We start from the raw sequence: 19,583 nt of genomic DNA on the forward strand, positions 1-19,583 counted from the left end.
TTAAATTAGAGGACATTAAGTAAGCCTTAATACGAGTCGGCACAAGTGTTACATTTGTAGCAAATGAAAATAGTGTACCAGAGGACAGCATTGATGTAGCATTTTGAACAGAATAAACAAAAATGTTCATAACTATGGAGAATATCAGTCCATGAAACACAGTACCACAAATACTTGAAAGATTTCTAGTATCGAAAGGGTCCAATATATTCAATGTACTGTCGAAGTACAGTTATGATTGCTAGAAACTACTCAAGAACAACTGGTATGGGAGAGAATTCCATTTCCTCTGGCTTCACAATTAAACCAACAACAAACCAGGTAGAACAACCTGGTCTCATAGCATTTTGCCTTATTCTTTATCTAAATCCGAGATACTCCATTTAGTATGATATGTTACGTTTTGTATGGTATGTATTAATGTGGATGTCCATCCATTTCGTATGATATGCTATGAATTCCAATTTGTTGTGGCTAACATTAGCTGTGTTAGGGTTAAGGTTAGGGAGTTAGCATGTTAGCTAACCCTTACTCTAAGTAAAGGGTTAGTGCAAGGGTTAGCTAGCATGCTAAGTAGTTGCAAAATAGCTAAAAAGTTGACGTTTGTGTTATATGCCCACCCAACCACCCATCTTTCGTTTTTGCCTTGAGTAACCATACCAAACGTAACATCGTGTGTCGATTAAGGCAGCCCTCCACCCCTCTCTGATTCAGAGGGGTTGGGTTGAATGCAGAAGACACATTTCAGTTGAAGACATTCAGTTGTACAACTGACTAGGTATCTCCCTCTTTCCTCCTGGTTTCCTCCCAGTGTTGTACAACTGACTAGGTATCTCCCTCTTTCCTCCTGGTTTCCTCCCAGTGTTGTACAACTGACTAGGTATCCCCCTTTCCCTAATTTCAATTTCCCAGAATGACAAAGTGGGAATACTTATGTAAATGCTTATGTAAATTAGATTTTTCATTTTCATAAAATTTGCCAAATGTTTTCACTTTGTCATTATGGATGTATCGTGTGTAGATGGGTGAAACACAACAAAATGTTGAATAAGTCAAGGAGTATGAATACTTTCTGAAGGCACTGTAGCTCCAGTCTCCACCAATCACAATGATGTTTGACCAGTTTCTGTTTTAGCCAACTCCAATGACGCTATATGAGAATAGTAGAGACCGCTAAAACAGCCAGTGACATCCTGACAGACTTCATGGACAGCAACTACAAATAGTCATTTGACTTTAGTAACAAATAGAGCAAGCCTTAAGGAATTATGAATTAGACGCTAGATGGTTCATAACTCAACAAGGGTGTCCCAACCTCATTGAAACTCAAAAAGGGCCTGGATTAGCTGGTTCAACTAGTACTCCTTGGCTGGTTCAACTAGTACTCCTTGGCTGGTTCAACTAGTACTCCTTGGCTGGTTCAACTAGTACTCCTTGGCTGGTTCAACTAGTACTCCTAGGGCACGGGCCACAGTAAACAAAACCAAGGATGCGTCCAAAATGCGTCCTATTCCTTTAATGAACAGGGCCCATTGGTCAAAAGTACTGCACTATATAGGGAATGTGGTGCCATTTGGGATGCAAACCCTAACCTTCTAACAAGCCATAGCTATTGATTTCCTGTAAATTGAATAAAAAGCATGCAATAGCTGGGGGGGGATCAACTTAATTAGATTCACAGGGAGTCATCCATGTATAAAATCGGACATGACCGATTGATCTCCAGTACGGAGAAAAAGCACTGATCGAAAAGTACCATGGAAGCACTCTATAGACTCTCATATAATTTAATATGGCATGCATTCATTTTGACTTGTATTTGTATATGTGAAGAGCAACTGAATCTAGGCCCCCGAAATCCTTTGAATCAGGAAGTGAACACGGAATGACAGTGACAGTGAGCCAGAGGCCTCATTTATAAAAATGTGCTTTGTTTTTACACTCACATTTTAGCATACAATCAGTTCTTACAATGAGAGGAAACAACATTTATAGAAGTTAAAATCCCAACGTTGTCGTGGAGTAGTACAGGTGTAGTATAGTAGGTTGATTGGGCTCAAGGTCATGGCAGAGGGCATAGAGACCAATAGTGATGACAGAAGGGTCAGTATTAACAAAACTACAGGCAAAACTATAGGCAATTATTGGACAGGGTTTATTGAGTTCAGCGATATAGCTGCTTAATGACTCGGAATATCCCTTTCATTGGAAGTGCCAAATAGCCAGCTGCTTGTGAACAGATTTAGCAATAATCTGACATTGCATATCAGAACAAGGTAAGAGAAATTATATTTGGACTAATATGGACAATTTTGTAACAGTTTATTTACAGCCAAGATAATTAGACGACAGACAATCCATTCCAGCGTGTCTTTTGGACAGGATTGTAACCTGCAGCTGTGAAATCTCCATGGCTATGGCTTCGTTTACACAAGCAGCCAAATCCTGATGCTTTTGCCAAATTATTGGGAAAAGACGTGATTTGATTGGTCAAAAGACCAATAATTTGGGGGGGGAATCTGAATTGGTCTGTGTAAATGCAGCTATTGTGCCAGTATTGTGGCGTTAAAAACTGTGTTTGGGAACAGTGCTAAGGAACAATCTACAGTTATGTATAAAGAAAACATGTATTGCATAATATATGGTACTAATAAGTGATATAGAGTATCATTTATTCTGTTGTAGGTTTCACAGGTTCATTCCAAAAGGCCAAAGTTTATGGATTGACGGTGTGTGGTTATCAATGATGAATAACTTATCATGGCCCATGGATAAATAAAAGAAAATGAGCTTTCCTATTCAGTCCGTCTCACTATGAAACATCAAGAAATTCACACATTCTGCAATTGGTTACCAACAGTAGTTTATTGAGGTTTGAGTTTGATCCAACTGTCATTCTCCAAAATGGAGTAATTCTGCAACACGATTCTGACGCATGAATACAGTGACTTGATGAATAATGGGAATGAATAGTTTCCTAATTGTTTTGTACTTATTCCCAAAGTAGACACCACTTAGTAACCACTGGCAGGCATATCAATCCACTTCAGATATATTTGACCTAATAGATGTGTACTTTAACTGCTGGCTCCCCGTAGAGATGCACTCAGAGCCACTGGGACCAAAAGGGGGTGAGCCAGTGCTCTGGCTCAGTGTCTGTGTATCGGACAGACCACATCATATTCCACTACAGGCATCACAGGGTAGAGCGCCACCGAGGGTCACAGGGGTTTGAGGTCCTCTGATCCACAAATAGACAAACGATTGAATATTTTGGCGGTCCCCTATTACCCGATGACCTGCAGGGCTCCCCACCACCGGCAGTCCGTTCATACTGCTGCAAGGTAAATGACAACTAATAGTATAATTGATTTCTCTTGGCAGGCTATAAAGTTCTCACCAACCCAGGCCAACGGGCTGCTTTTTGTTTCGTTTTCATGTAATCAGCTGTGGAGTTCTGGGCTGGGTATCCTATGGTTTACTAAGAAGATAAAAAGATTGACAATGAGCACAGGATTGTATCAAACGTCCAAATATTTTGTTCTAAAATGTCTGTTTATGTACATATTATTTCCCCAATGAAAGGTAAGTTTACTTATGTGATTTTAGATTGAGTTTTAACTTATTTTTTCCCACCAGAGGCCTTCTGATTTAATCTCACAAAGACCACTGCATTCTGATTCATATAATTTGCATATTTTGGGGGGGGATGATCATTTTTTCTGTACCTAGTCAATTATTATTTCATTTGATATTGTATTACCTAATGATCATTCAATTAGGACTAATGGTTATCATTAGTCATTGATTAGCAAGTGATATTATAATGATTATTAAAGAGACAAATCAACAGTTGAAACAATAACAAAGTGTTTTTCCCACCCGTTTTGTTAAAAAGCTGAGGGATGGGGCTGGACATTTTTTACCACTCAAATTCATACAGAACTATGGATGCAAGGACTGACAATCTATGATATCAACATTATAGTTTTAACCATTTTTTTTAGGTTGTATAGTGTTTGTTTACATTTACTTTGTTTAAAAACATTAGGAGTAAAACATGCTTATATTTTGGGTTCTGACAGGGTACGACAGTTGAACTAAGCTCATGAGGCATTTATAAAAGTTATATTCTTCAATAATCAATGGGTACATATCCTTAATTTAGAAATCCCAAAATGGATGTAGGAATGGCAGGTTTCCCCTTTTATATCATCGTCATCATCAATTCTGCTTTATAATAAACATTGATTGTCCATAATGTTTGTCCATGTATTATTATTGACCTCCCCATACACTTCATCTTGACATTCCATTTTCCATATTTTCTGCTTTTTAACATATCATTTTGCCCATTAATTAGCAAAACCCGCGTGAAGATGGGAGATTGGAACTTCCTGGGTGGGATCTTGGAGGAAGTGCATATCCACTCCACCATGGTGGGAAAGATCTGGCTGACCATCCTGTTCATCTTCCGGATGCTGGTGCTTGGCGTCGCTGCAGAGGACGTGTGGAACGACGAGCAGACCGACTTCATCTGCAACACTGAACAGCCAGGGTGCCGCAACGTGTGCTACGACCGAGCCTTCCCCATCTCTCTCATCCGCTACTGGGTGCTGCAGGTCATCTTCGTCTCCTCACCCTCTCTGGTTTACATGGGCCACGCCATCTACCAGCTGCGAGCTCTGGAGAAGACGCGCCACACTAACAGGGCAGCATTGCGTCGGGAGCTGGAAGCAGTGGCCGTGGAACTGATCGAGGTGCGGAGACGTATTGAGAGGGAGATGAGACAGCTGGATCTGGGGAAGCTCAACAAGGCCCCGCTGAGAGGGTCCCTGCTACAGACCTATGTGGCCCACATCGTCACCCGCTCTGTGGTGGAGGTGGGCTTCATGATGGGCCAGTACCTCCTCTATGGCCATCACCTGGACACTTTGTTTAAGTGCGAGAGGGAGCCGTGCCCAAATGTGGTGGACTGCTTTGTCTCCAGGCCCACGGAGAAGACTGTCTTCATGATGTTCATGCAGGGCATCGCTGCCGTCTCCCTCTTCCTCAGCCTGTTGGAGATCACGCACCTGAGCTACAGGAAGCTTAAGAAGGGCATCCTGGCCTACCACCCACACCTGAAGGATGACTACTACCGTAGCAAATCCAAAAGAAACTCTGACGTCAAACAAGTTAACATGGGGGGAACCTCTGGGGGCTGCAAGCCTGTTATCCCCAGCGGACCCAGTGGGTACACACTCCTGATAGAGAAACAGGGCAACGGACCAACGCATTCCCTCCTCAATGCCTCCTCTGCCTTTGTTCCTATTCAGGTGGACCCTGGTGTCAAGCCATGTACAGACAGTCACAATACAGCCAGTAAGGAGGCAGTGCCACGTCCTGAGCACAACAGCAACTCAAAGAACATCAACCGTGAGACGACACGCTCTGCCCTTGTGGACAAGAAGGATGAGCCAGAGGATCTTGTCGTGCATCCTCTTCCCCATGTAGATCCTCTCACCCACCACATGGACTTCACAGGATCACGGGGCTCTGAGTACCCCACCCTACCCGTGCTACCCTTGATGGATGCCTCCTCATGCCCGACCCTTTCGGTCATTGCAAGAAAACCACGGAGGGTCAGTGCCCCCTGGAACTGTTCCACTGTGGTGGAGGGGAATGGCTCAGACAGTGGGGACTCCTTCCCTGGGACTATAAGCATGAAGCCACGCTGTAGCTTTGCTGCCAGTCGAGTCAGGGCCTTCTCTAAGCCGGACATCAAGAGACTGAGCAGGCCCCAGAGCCAAGACTCAATAGGAGAACTGAGCTCAGTGTCTCGGCACAGCTGCGATGGCAACAGCCCTCCCGTCTGCTCTCCCAACCGCCGAATGTCACTGGCAAGTAACGGCAGCAGCAGGCGAGCTCCAGGCGACCTGCAGATCTGAGGTTTATTACCTTATCTCATCATGTCACAAGAAACTGTTACGATGTTGGGGCTCCCGTGTGGCGCAGCGGTCATTACAGACCCTGGTTCAATTCCACGCTGTATCACAACAAGCCGTGATTGGGAGTCCCATAGGGTGGCGCACAATTGGCCCAGCGTTGTCCGGGTTAGAGGAAGGTTTGGCCGGGGTAGGCCGTCATTGTAAATAAGAATTTTTTCTTAACTGACTTGCCTAGTTAATTAAAGGTTAAATAAAAAATAGGCTATGTTTCAGGATACACTGTTACGGTGTTAGCTAAGTGTGCCCTGAAGTGTAGCCTAAGAAATTATATTATTCCATAGATTTGCAGTTCTTGAGACAGTGATGTTTTTCTGTCAGTGAAGTTGAGTACACAGTATTAACGTTAAGATAAACTGCTCTGGGCCCAGGCCACAATGCATTTAGTCACTCTGTTTTATGCACCAAGTTTGCACCTGTTATTTTCAGAAGACAAAAAGCAAAGCAGAATTTTGCAATGGAAAACACTTAGTAAATCTAGATAAAAAGACAACAGACATTGTTGACAGGTCTGTTTTAGTTTGAAGGACTTTCATTGCATTGCGTGCATATAAATGCAAGGCTTACTGCAATGAACCAAGAGCAATGGAAAGCAGAATCAGAAAATCTATATCCTTTAGGCTGTAATTCGCAATTACGTAACACAAAACTCAATCAATGATATTCATTGGAAAGAATGTGTTAACAAGGAAAAAGTTTCAAAGCATGATTTCCTCAATATTGTATTTAAGGTATTGTGCTTTTAAAAAGCACAATAACCAAGTGAATTTGACTTTACAAGTTAAATTGGTGGCTGGAGTTCACTAGCTACCAATCTAATCAGAGGACATTTTCCCAGGGACATAACAACAATCTATTTTAGTATCAGTCCAATTGACAGTTTCTTTGCTGATATAGGCTACTGGCCAACTTTATTTAAACGATCCAACTAATAACAAAGAAACAGATTATTTCAGTTCAACTATAATTGAACTACTACAACAATGTAGCCTTTGGATAAACCAGTTACATAATATTTTCAACTTGTTCTGTTTTCTTTCAGGTCGGGATACTGCAGATGTCCTCCATCCTGAAAAAGCATTGATATTATTGTGGCACAAAGCCATTTGACAAAGTAAATTATACATTTTGATTGGGAGGAAATGGGACTGATTTTGTACAGGTCTATTGCTTATATGAAATTGTACTTTATTTTTACTAAACACTACATCATACATTGATTTGTATATTCACAATTGTACAATCATTTTACTTGATAAAATAAAGTACTGATATTCTTGAATTACTAATGAGATGATATTTTAATATAATTAGTTTATCAAGATATAAAAATATAAATCCAAACAGCAACAGGCAAGAACATTGGCTTTGAATGCTAACCCCATACTGGACCAGAAGTTGTAGTAGGCCTGTTGTCACGGTGACCCTGTGTGTGTGGCATTTAAATGAATAGGCAAGGATCAGTTGGGAATTCCATCTAGAGATACATCAACAATAACTTTGCATTAGGAATATTTGCTGAAAATAGTATTTATTGACTTGAAATTGGAGAGAAATAGTTGACACTTTAGATTGAACAAGTGCCTGTACACAGAAAATACTACTTAACAAAAATACATTGCTTTTGCAATTAACAGTTCTTCCATCCTTGGGTATAGTGTCATAATACTACTAAGAAATAATAGCTTCAGAAGTGCCTTTTTTCTCTCAAAACAGTGGACAAAAAGAACAAGTCAACGAACTCCGCTATTCTGCTGCTCCATCCTCGGGTGCTGGTTCATACTGCAGAAGCTGTAAAACAAAGTAGAGAAAAGTCTGGTATTTGCAACGTACCGGGATTAGATATTTTTGGGGTATTTTGGGGGTGGTTTCCCCGGATACAGATTAAGTCTAGTTCTGGGCTAAAAAAAAACAAGATCAATGGAGAATCTAAACTTAATCTGGGTCCGGGAAACAAACCCTTGAATTTAGGAAAAATGTTCAATTCTCTCTGACCCTGTTTCTGAGGTCTTTGTTTTCCTCCATGAGAAGATCCCACTTCTGCTGTAGCTCAGTTAGCTCCAGACGAAGGGCCTCCGCGTCTCCTGGCTCAGCACCAGCCACACCAAGGTGATGCTTTAGAAAGCTGGGGTTTAGGTGAAGGCTAGTCTAAACTCTTGTTGTTGTTGATAGCTACAGTGAACAAGAAGTGATTGAGATGGGGAGATAGAGGAGAGCTGCTGGTGCATAGAATAGAAAGTGGCGTAATCAGAGTTTGAACCCATATCACCAGAGGCAATATTTGGTCGGGGGGGGGGGGGGGGGGCAGCCACTGCACACCCTAAACTCTCTTTAAAAAGGCCCAGTGCAGTCAAAAATGTGATTTTCCTGTGTTTTATATATTTCCACACTATGAGGTTGGCATAATGCTGTGAAATTGTGAGAATTATGATAATGCCCTTTTCGTGTAAGAGCTGTTTTGAAAAGGCCACCTGAAATTTCAGCCTGTTTTGGTGGGATGTAGTTTTGGCCTGCCTGGTGATATCACCAGGCGGTAAATTAGTTAATAGAACAATAAGAAAAAGAGCCTTTTAAAAGACGTCACATGAACAACGACAATTTTAGACGAGGCTGCTGTAATGTACACAAAGTCTACACTTGGTCGTTTTGCACCAGGGGGGGCAGTAGTCATCAGATTTCAGGCAAGGTATTCTCTCTGCCCAACGCTGAGTGACTAGCTGAATCAGCAAGCAACATCTGCACCAACGGGATCAGTTGAGACTGTGCTCATGGTTGTTGTCATCATATTGGAATATTAATCAAACCAAGACAAAAGGATACTCCAAAGCATTATTAGGTTTATCTGGCTCCTCGTACAGGGCGACCAACACTGCAAACAGCAATACAATTGTTATGGATATTGGTGGTGATATGTGAGTCAAAGTTTTGTTATAGATCAGGGGTGTCAAACAGGTTTTTTTATAGATCAGGGGTGTCAAACAGGTTTTGCCCCGGGGGTCGCATTCGTTCTTCAACAAGGTCCCATAGAGCCTCACTGAATATGTGTTATATATCCTCACCGTGAAAATGTGCAAAAAACTAGTAATCATCGCTGTTGGTATTTGATGCTCCCTGACGGTCTAGTTTTCATTTCGGTGATTATAGCAAACTGGACAAAGTCAAGAAACTGTACTGTATTCGATTTGTTTTTGTCATGGGCGGCAGGTAGCCTAGCGGTTAAAGGGAAAACATTTTTAATGTTTACTTCATTGTCTTTTTTTACTACAAAACATAGAAATACGCCATTTTCACTTATGTTAATGTTGAGGTGGTGCTGGAGATTATGAATGACAAAGATATGTTTTTCAATTACATCAACCAATTTGCCTACTAATAATTGGACAAAATCACCTCATACACACCGATGATGTCATTGTAAACACTTATATACCATTTTCACATATGTTGATGTTGGGGTGGTGCTGAAGTACCTATGACGTTGAACATTTTTGAAGTTTCCCTTTAAGAGCATTCGGCCAGTAACCAAATGGTCACTGGTTCGAATCCCTGAGCCGACTAGGTAACAAATCTGTTGATGTGTCCTTGAGCAAGGCACTTAACCCTAATTGCGCCGGTAAGTCGATCTGGATAAGAGCATCTGCTAAATGACTAAAATGTCAATCTAAAATGTTAAAGTGTATTGAGTTTTTTTGTAACTCAAATCACCTTATTGGACACCCTCGCCTATGTTTGACACCCCTGCTATAGACTATGCAAGTGGTTAGGATTTGGAATCAAAATGATGAACATGAGGCACAAAATCAAAGTATACCTCATGAGAAACTTTAGACATATTAAAGAAACTTTGCCAGTAATGTTCTTCAATTTCTGAAAGAGGCCTACCATTGGTGAGACTGTCAAGAACTCCAGCTTTTTCTAGATACCTTCGAAATTGTTCTCTCTTGGATTCTGAAGCCTGTGAAATCAACAATGATGAGAAGATTCAAAAGACTAACAAAACATTTGTGCATAGGCTATTTAAATCTGTAGCTATATAACTCTACTTCAGTTTCTTTTGAAAGTTTCCAGGCAGGTAAGCAGAATACAAAAAAAAATATGCCTGGTTGACCATAAACTTTGAAAACGAATTGTTTAACTAGCACAACCACACAGCTGATTCCAATGAATGAGGGCTACGCTAGATACAAAGTAATCAATGAATGCAGTTAGTTAGCTAACTTAGTTACAATGTAACAAGTGAAAACATAGGACATGAAAGAAATATCTTCAAACCACTCGTGTTTGAAGTTCATTGAAGAAAAGTTTCGTATACTTACTCTGTAATGGGCCATTATTGCGAACAGATATGTAGCGTTATGATGATTAACGTTCGTAAACTAGCTAGCTATAAACGCAACAGCCGACAAGACCTAGAGCCTGACTGCAACAAAGCAATTTCTCCCACAGTGGTACGGTTGCTATAACGACAAAACGACAACAAAATAATTAGCTAAACTGTGAATTATGGGATAAAATGTCAATGATTGATGATGTTCTAATATGATGATAATGATGATGGACTTTTCTATACTCTGTCGGTTACTTCACTATTTGTTATTCAATAAATGAAACTGAAACTGAGCTACTTGTGTAAAGGCATTAGGCAAAAACCCTAGCTATATATTTGGCGCCATCTCATGGCCATGTAGTGAAACAGCGTTTGGCTGGAGTACCAATGACATTGAGGGAGCGGGGAAAATACAGTTTATGGCGGAAATGAGACGAAACAGACAAATTGACGGTTGTCACTAGTTACCACAGCCATAAAGTAAAGAAAATGGCTATGTCGAAAAAGTTTATGAAAACAAAAATGTGCTTTTAGGTCTTAATTAATGTTAGGCATAATGTTAGCAGTGTGATTAGGGTTACGGTTAGGGCTAAACAGCGCACTTGCGCTTGATATGCGTTTTTAGACTATGAATGAGAAAGTGAATTTGTAATTTCCAAACATTTAGCTCAGTTGTATGCTGCTTTGCGATCTATTAACATCAAGGGTTGCATTAAATAAGCGCAATATTTTTGTATGATGCATTTGGCGATGTTCAATTCATTCGCACATAACGTATTAACAAAAGCATTCACAGCGAAATTTGATACATGTAGGCCCTTCATATATAAACTATGCGCAGCACTTTTAAATGTATCGAATCAGTTCTTGTTTTTTTGCTCAAACTGCGAGCAACACTTGTCAAACTCTTCTCTCAATATTTCTCTCAAAACACAGGGATGTCGATTCGCACAGGACTAGTATTATCAGAGAATTTTGGAGCTAGCCTAGAAAAACATTAGGTTATTCTGTCTGGAATTGTTACTCTCCTGCCGTGTAACAATTATTGACATGGCAGATTCGGACGGGACTAAAATGACAGATTTGGTGTTTGGTACTCGTGTACATAACTCGAGCTCGCCCAGTAAAGCTAATCCCGCCCGAATAGGCCTTTATATCCTGTTGCCCAGTCACTTACCCCTATACACATCTACCTCCACTATTCCAATATCCCTGCACGTTGTAAATATGGTATTGTTACTGACCCTGTGTATTTAGTATGCTTACTGTTTTTTCCTAGTATTACAGTGTTGTTAATTATTGCATTGCTGGGTTTTGAGTTTACAAGAAATGCATTCCACTGTACTTGCTCATGTGACATTAAAACTTGAAAATAGGCGGGGTTTAACCATAATTATGATTTTGTGATAACTAGTGACGACCCTAGTTGACAAGCTAACACTTGGGAGTGCTTGGAAGCAGAATTAGTGTAAATTAATGTTTACTTTGACACTACAATGCTGGTATTTATTTCGTGGTGAATACACCATATAACAACACTATAATATATTTTCAAGTCACTTGGTTGTCAACTAAACCAGTGCTAGCTAAACACGATTGAATTTGATCAGTGGATTTAACAGCTGCTAGCGTTAATTAGCTGGCAGATTTGAGGCAAATGTCGATTCAGTACGAAGATTCTGCGTTGGCAGGGAGCTATGGTTTGTACAATCTTTCCCAAATGATTTTGGCTACGGAATGGAGGAACCAGATATCGAGAACACGTCAGGTGACAGTAAACCAAGGACTACAGTGAAGGAAGTTGTCAAAGAAGGGAGTTTGTGTTTGTACAGGACTTACCGCCCCCACCTACCGTCAACCAATCATGTCAATGCGGAGCTATACCGTACGGTGCCCTCCACAAAATTTTAAGAGGGCACGGCGATGCTGTACAGACAGAGCTTGATTTGGCCACTGCGTGTCTCTGGCAGATACGCAATTGCGTCACACCCGCTACACAAAGCCTCCGACCACATTTTCGGATCAAGCATAAATTCGCTTCATTGTGCTCCACTATCCAGGTTGTATTCCACAAGATGTCGCCACACACTGTTCTTGGAGAACACCAACAACATCTACAATGTTGACATCTCCAGCAGCTCTTTCGTCAATTTCCAAATCTGGGATTTGCCTGGTCAGGTGGACTTTGTCTATGAGATGATCTTGTCATTGATGCTCAAGTGAGACTATTAGTACAGTTAGATGTTGCACTACCCATGGCAAACATTGAGAAGGCTGTACAGCCTAGTTTCAGATGTTTATGTATTCAAAAATAGGTGACTCTCCTCTGCTTAGAGGCGTTTGTCTTTATTACTTTTTTGACCAGACCAGGGCCTGGTCAAAAAAGTAATGCACTATATAGGGCAGGGGTGGACAACTCCAGTCCTCGAGGGCCTGATTGGTGTCACACTGTTTCTCCATCCCTAGCAAACACAGCTGATTAATCAAATTGCATTCTAAACTGAAGATCGAAACAGGAAGTTTCAGTACAATTTTACAAATGCCAACAGATACATTTTTTTACAGTCAACATGGTGAGATCTTTTTGTGTCGGTAAGATTAATTATGCCAATGGAAACACCTTTTATGCGCAAATATTGATATAATAATCATAATATCGAAGTAAATCTACCCCCACAGCCTACCCGTACTGTATCTTGGCTAGAGAACACGTGCCAAGACCAAAACAGGCACATTTGCTTTTTAACACAACAGTTTTTGTGACAAAACTATTAATAGAGTTGAAAATGCAATGGAAACACATTTAACTTTAGATTTTTATTCCGTACGTGAAAACTTAAGTGAAAAAGTACATTTTGTGTGCACTATGTCATCACTCACAGATTTTTATCAACAGCAAGTCAATTTGGTGGGGACACACCACTGGTGGGAAAATTTGCATATTTTCTTAATGCATATTTTAGAATATTCACATATCTGTCACCAATCGGATGGAAACCTAGCTAGTGTTACTCTACCCGTGACTTTGTCTCAACGTTGGTGACCTTACTCTATGTACAGTTGAAGTCGGAAGTTTACATACACCTTAGCCAAATACATTTAAACTCAGTTTTTCACAATTACTGACATTTAATCTTAGTAAAAATTCCCTGTCTTAGCTCAGTTAGGATCACCACTTTATTTTAAGAATGTGAATGTCAGAATAATAGTAGAGAGAAGGATTTATTTAAGCTTTTATTTATTTCATCACATTCCCAGCGGGTCAGAAGTTTACATACACTCAATTAGTATTTGGTAGCATTGCCTTTAAATTATTTAACTTGGGTCAAATGTTTCGGATAGCCTTCCACAAGCTTCCCACAATAAGTTGGGTGAATTTTGGCCCATTCCTCCTGACAGAGCTGGTGTAACTGAGTCAGGTTTGTAGGCCTCCTTGCTCGGACACGCTTTTTCAGTTCTGCCCACACAGTTTCTATAGGTTTGAGGTCAGGGCTTTGTGATGGCCACTCCAATACCTTGACTTTGTTGTCCTTAAGCCATTTTGCTACAACTTTGGAAGTATGCTTGGGGTCATTGTCCATTTGGAAGACCCATTTGCAACCAAGCTTTAAGCTTTAACTTCAATATATCCACATAATTTTTCTTCCTCATGATGCCATCTAATTTATGAAGTGCACCAGTCCCTCCTGCAGCAAAGCACCCCCTCAACATGATTCTGCCAACCCCTGTGCTTCACGGTTGGCATTGTGTTCTTCGGCTTGCAAGCCTCCACCTTTTTCCTCCAAACATAATGATGGTCATTATGGCCAAACAGTTCTATTTTTGTTTCATCAGACCAAAGGACATTTCTCCAAAAAGTACGATCTTTGTCCCCATGTGCAGTTGCAAACCTTACTCTGTCTTTTTTATTGCGGTTTTGGAGCAGTGGCTTCTTACTTTCTGAGCAGCCTATCAGGTTATGTCGATAAAGGACTCGTTTTACTGTGGATATAGATACTTTTGTACCTGTTTCCTCCAGCATCTTCACAAGGTCTTTTGCTGTTGTTATGGGATTGATTTGCACTTTTCGCACCAAACTAGGTTCATCTTTAGGGACAGAAATTGTGTCCTTCCTGAGTGGTATGACGGCTGCGTGGTCCCATGGTGTTTATACTTGCGTACTATTGTTTGTACAGATGAGCGTGGTACCTTCAGGTGTTTGGAAATTGCTCCCAAGGATGAACCAGACTTGTGAAGGTCTACAATTTTTTTTCTGAGGTCTTGGGTGATTTCTTTTGATTTTCCCATGATGTCAAGCAAAGAGGCACTGAATTTGAAGGTAGGCCTTGAAATACATCCACAGGTACACCTCCAATTAATTCAAATGATGTCAATTAGCCTATCAGAAGCTTCTAAAGCCATGACATTATTTTCTGGAATTTTACAAGCTGTTTAAAGGCACAGTCAACTTAGTGTATGTAAACTTCTGACCCACTGGAATTGTGATACAGTGAAATAATCTGTCTGTAAACAATTGTTTTGAAGAATGACTTGTGTCATACACAAAGTAGATGTCCTAACCGACTTGCCAAAACTATAGTTTCTTAAAAAAAATGTGTGGAGTGGTTGAAAAACGAGTTTTAATGACTCCAACCTAAGTGTATGTAAACTTCCGACTTCAACTGTATGTTTCTATGTATGGGACTCCCGAGTGGTGCAGCGGTCTAAGGCACTGCATCTCAGTGCTTGAGGCGTCACTACAGACACTCTGGTTCGAATTCAGGCTGTATTACAACCGGCCGTGATTGGAAGTCCAATAGGGCGGCGCACAATTGGCCCAGCATCGTCCGCGGTTGGCCGGTGTAGGCCGTCATTGTAAATAAGAATTTGTTCTTAACTGACTTGTCTAGTTAAATGTTAGATTTAAAAAAGGTTACATTTAAAATGTTCAAAATTAATGAGCCATGTGTTGTTGTTCTTCAGGTAGATCTTCTGATGTTGGGAATGATTAGCTCAGGTGGTTTGTTTCAACCATAGAGAATGTTTCATTATTCCATTGCATAATGTGACCCCTCCCCCCCATTTGTTTTTTAAATAATTGAAACATTATAGAACCCCCCTGAGGCATATCCACAAGCCTTTTAACAGTACAGGGTAAACTATCAAGATAAATAGGTTGAAATATGTATGTGACACAAAGCCTCGTTAATACTCCACATGTGCTCATAAATTTTTTCATGCCTAATGAGTAGTGGCAGGATGGAGCCACAACGTATTGAACGTAAATCTCTAATCAACCCCAGACCTGCAGTTTGGAGTGGTGGAAAATGGGAGGTACATTTTTTGGGGGGAGGGGGGATGATATCTTGCTTGCTAGAGTTTTTCAGGGACCAGCAGTTTCTTGTGACTGCAGAGAATGTAATCTGGTGAGTAAGTCGGGTAAGGAACCATAATCGAGTCTGAATGAATGACAACACAAAGTAACACAACACTTCAGTTTTTACCCAATCAGCTTCTTATCAATCAATATTAGTGCGACATACAGCCTGGTCCCAGATCTGCTTGTGCTCTTGGCAACTCCATTGGTCATGGTCAAGCAAAACATGGCATGTCAATTGGGAGTTGACACGATAGTACAGACTGGCACTCATTCACTCAGGCTAACATAAAACAGGGACGAAGAACAAACAGGTTGATGAGTAATCTGTGATCCAGAAGTAGCCTATACAGGAGCCTGTGGAGTTCTGTTCGTGTTTGACTTTTTCACATTCAAGTCAAAAGCAGCTTCTACAGTGACAACATTGACATGTTGGCTAAAGAAACACTTTTCAAGTTAACGAAAAGCTCAGTAAAGTTTTGTTTGTCTGTGCCATTTGAATTTACTTATGGAAGCCCGTTTACCGCCACCCCCCCAAACAATCTGACTTTTGGGGTAAGACTGTTGCTCATGAGGCATTTCCAAGTTACATTCTTCAAGAATCGATGGTTATATATTCATAATTTAAAATAAAAAAAATATATTAATTAAATCTCATGTCAACCAGATGTCATCAAACAGGCACCAACTCACATCAACAAAACTGTGCATTCCATTTAACATGGAACAATATCACCACAAACTCTCTCTCTCATGCACACTCACACGTGAGATTGACTATAGGATATGCATAAGGTTATCCTTGAAAGTTGAGGAGGGCCTGATGCAAAGAGCACATTGGATTCAAATGATACAGATGCCTAAACGTATCTCATAATAATGACTTACTATCTCCTAATAATGACTTACTGTCTCATAATGATGACTTACTGTCTCATAATGTTGACATACTGTCACATAATGATGAGTTTCCTGTTACCTATGCCTCAGCAGTAGAGCGAGGAGGGACATTTATTGGGCGGGATTTTACGGCTTTGATTGATGCTGTTGCGCACCGGGAGGTAGCAGCTAGGCTACAAAATACATTTCATAGTAGTTGAAGTAGAGTAGGGTGCGCCACTTCGACGGAGGAGTGTGATCTTGACTGACCATAATTTGGAGTCAATTCAGCTGCCGGAGAAAAACTGCAAGCCACAGGTTGCTGACTGAAACCAAGGGACTTACATTTCGCAAAGTTCCCTGACACGCAAAGAGCTGGTGGTAAGTTATTTGACATTTGTGCACGTGTTAATAACGAATAATAACACACTTATAGGAGTCGATATTATCAGTATTGGATTTAAAACGTGAATTGCCTTATTTCCTCTTAATTTTACTAGACTAAATGTCAAATTTCGGGCAAAGAAAGCACCTAGATAATGCAGTGTCAGTCATGCGAATCGATTCACCGTTCATCCGTTGATATTTATCAGATAACATATTTGGTATATGTTAACTACTTTCATATATTGGGAAAGGTAACCTGTGTATTTTTATCAAGAGAACAGATATTCGCGTGGCTTTGTAGGTCAAGAAATCTGGACACACACACACACACAAAGATAGCCTATCTATCACAGCTGTCACGAGACACCTGTCTGACTGTGAGTCAGTAACTAAGGCGAAAAAAGACTCCTGAGCTGAGTCCCGACATGGAAACGGAATTTAGGTTGAAAATCTGTATCCCTAAAATCTAAAAACGTCCCTACCGTTGACCCCGCAGAGAGTGGTGTTGGTGGGATACCAAATCAGTGATATGAATGCGGGTTGAAAACGAAGCAGATGCAGTGCTCTTTAGAAGGAACATTTTATTGGGTGTTGTTTTACACAAGACACAGGCAGAACATGTGACTTATTTTTCATAGCCTCTCTCTCTCTCTCAATTCATTTCAGTGGGCTTTATTGGCATGGTAAACATATGTTTACATTGCCAAAGCAAGTAAAATGGATAAACAAAAGTGAAATAAACAGTCTCTCTCTCTCTCTCTTACATATTCTCTCTCGGACTCATGCGCTCTCTCTCTCTCTATTTAGTCCTCATGCTCTCTCAATTCAATTCGAAGAGCTTTATTGGCATGGGAAACATATTTCACTTGCCAAAGCAAGTGGAATAGATAATAAACAAAAGTGAAATAAGCAATAAAAAATTAACAGTAAACATTACACTCACAAAAGTTCAAAAAGAATAAAGACATTTCAAGTGTCACATCATGTCTATATACAATGTTGTAAGATGTGCAAATAGATAAAGTACAAAAGGGAAAATAAATAGTGTTTGTTATTCACTGGTTGCCCTTTTCTTGTGGCAACAGGTCACAAATCTCTCTACATTAAATTTTTTCTCTTTCAGCCAACAAATGGTTAAATGTCCTCTTTATCTCTCTTTAAACGTTATATCCTGTATTGACAGTGTCCTGACTAGTATAGGGGAGACCTTGTCCTGTTGCACATATTCCTAGGGCTCTAAACGGGATAGATTGTAGGACAGGGAACATCAACTAGATTCGATCCACAGGCCACCAGTTGGGGAACCCTAATTTCCTGGATCATTCAAACTAAGAGCTTGATTGACAGTGTCCTGACTAGTATAGGGGAGTCATTGTTTAATAGGAAAAATACAACAGTTTTGTTTTTCTACAGTTTTACCTTTGTGTGATTTACTTATCAGCATGACAGTTAAAACAGTTAGGACAAATTCTGTATAGGATGCCTATGTAGCCATCTCACCTAACCAATATCCTCTATATCCATATCATCGCCTTCATTCGATCCACTTTGGTCCAACTCTACATATATTGGTTTGATTATTTAAACAATTGGCTTTTTAGTGAGGAGTAACCAGCAGAAATGTGGTGGCAGCCAGAAAGAAATAACTCATTATTTGTAGGAAAAGAGGAATTTGTCATTTTTAGAACAGAAGGGTGGTGGTAGAAAATGCATTTTGTTATCTTTTTAAAAATCCTAACATTGCAGCCACATGATTCTGCCCCATTCTGACCACAGTGGCACTCCCCTGACATTCTTCTCATTGGGGAAGGTTGGTTCTGTGTACAATCATTGAAGCTGTGCCAGACGGTTGGCAGGACTTCTAGAGATGGAGTCTCTCCCAGCAACTGCCTGAGAGGGTACACTCTTAGAAATAAGGCTTCCAACAGGGTTCTTTGGCTGTCCCCATATAAACAACAGTAAAAAAGACAGTGAAAAATAATAGTAGCGAGGCTATATACAGTAGCGAGGCTATATACAGTAGCGAGGCTATAACAGTAGCGAGGCTATATACAGGCACCGGTTAGTCGGGCTGATTGAGGTAGTATGTACATGAATGTATAGTTAAAGTGACCATGCATATATGATAAACAAAGAGTAGCAGCAGCGTAAAAGGGGGGAGGGGGGGGGCACACAATGCAAATAGTCCGGGTAGCCATTTGATTACCTGTTCAGGAGTCTTATGGCTTGGGGGTAAAAACTGTTGAGAAGCCTTTTTGTCCTAGACTTGGCACTCCAGTACCGCTTGCCATGCGGTAGTAGACAGAACAGTCTATGACTGGGGTGGCTGGGGTCTTTGACAATTTTTTGGGCCTTCCTCTGACACCGCCTGGTGTAGAGGTCCTGGATGGCAGGCAGCCCCAGTGATGTACTGGGCCGTACGCACTACCCTCTGTAGTGCCTTGCTGTCTGAGGCCGAGAATTTGCCGTACCAGGCAGTGATGCAACCGGACAGGATGCTCTCGATGTTGCAGCTGTAGAACCTTTTGAGGATCTCAGGACCCATGCAAAATCTTTTTAGTTTCCTGATGGGGAATAGACTTTGTAGTGCCCTCTTCACAACTGTCTTGGTGTGTTTGGACCATTCTAGTTTGTTGGTGATGTGGAC

The 19,583-nt window shown here is 40.8% G+C and overlaps 2 protein-coding genes across 2 annotated transcripts; one reads left to right on the top strand and one right to left on the bottom strand.

The window, feature by feature from the left end:
• The first annotated feature begins 4,364 nt into the window (after window positions 1-4,364).
• LOC111956173 (gap junction alpha-9 protein-like) lies at window positions 4,365-6,073 on the top strand. The gene has a single exon (XM_023976623.2). The coding sequence runs from the start codon at window positions 4,380-4,382 to the stop codon at window positions 5,928-5,930; it is 1,551 nt and encodes a 516-aa protein (XP_023832391.1). The 5' UTR covers window positions 4,365-4,379; the 3' UTR covers window positions 5,931-6,073.
• Window positions 6,074-7,501: 1,428 nt separating this feature from the next.
• LOC111955420 (c-Myc-binding protein) lies at window positions 7,502-10,620 on the bottom strand. Its single transcript, XM_023975644.2, has 5 exons — window positions 10,304-10,620; window positions 9,870-9,942; window positions 8,808-8,856; window positions 7,983-8,112; window positions 7,502-7,778 (listed from the first exon to the last, which is right to left on the bottom strand). The coding sequence occupies exons 1-5, from the start codon at window positions 10,316-10,318 to the stop codon at window positions 7,734-7,736; spliced, it is 312 nt and encodes a 103-aa protein (XP_023831412.1). The 5' UTR covers window positions 10,319-10,620; the 3' UTR covers window positions 7,502-7,733.
• Between the last annotated feature and the right edge of the window lie 8,963 nt (window positions 10,621-19,583).

Source organism: Salvelinus sp. IW2-2015, linkage group LG31 (assembly GCF_002910315.2).
Source record: "Salvelinus sp. IW2-2015 linkage group LG31, ASM291031v2, whole genome shotgun sequence".
Taxonomy (NCBI): domain Eukaryota; kingdom Metazoa; phylum Chordata; class Actinopteri; order Salmoniformes; family Salmonidae; genus Salvelinus; species Salvelinus sp. IW2-2015.

Bases quoted from the DNA above. Each gene is read 5' to 3' on its own strand.
- LOC111956173 (XM_023976623.2), top strand. From the start codon at position 4,380: ATGGGAGATTGGAACTTCCTGGGTGGGATCTTGGAGGAAGTGCATATC.
- LOC111955420 (XM_023975644.2), bottom strand. The intron at 8,113-8,807 runs GTATCCTTTTGT...CCTAAACCCCAG, and splicing joins AAACCTAATAATGCTTTGGA to CTTTCTAAAGCATCACCTTG. The intron at 7,779-7,982 runs GTCAGAGAGAAT...TTTGTTTTACAG, and splicing joins ACAAAGACCTCAGAAACAGG to CTTCTGCAGTATGAACCAGC.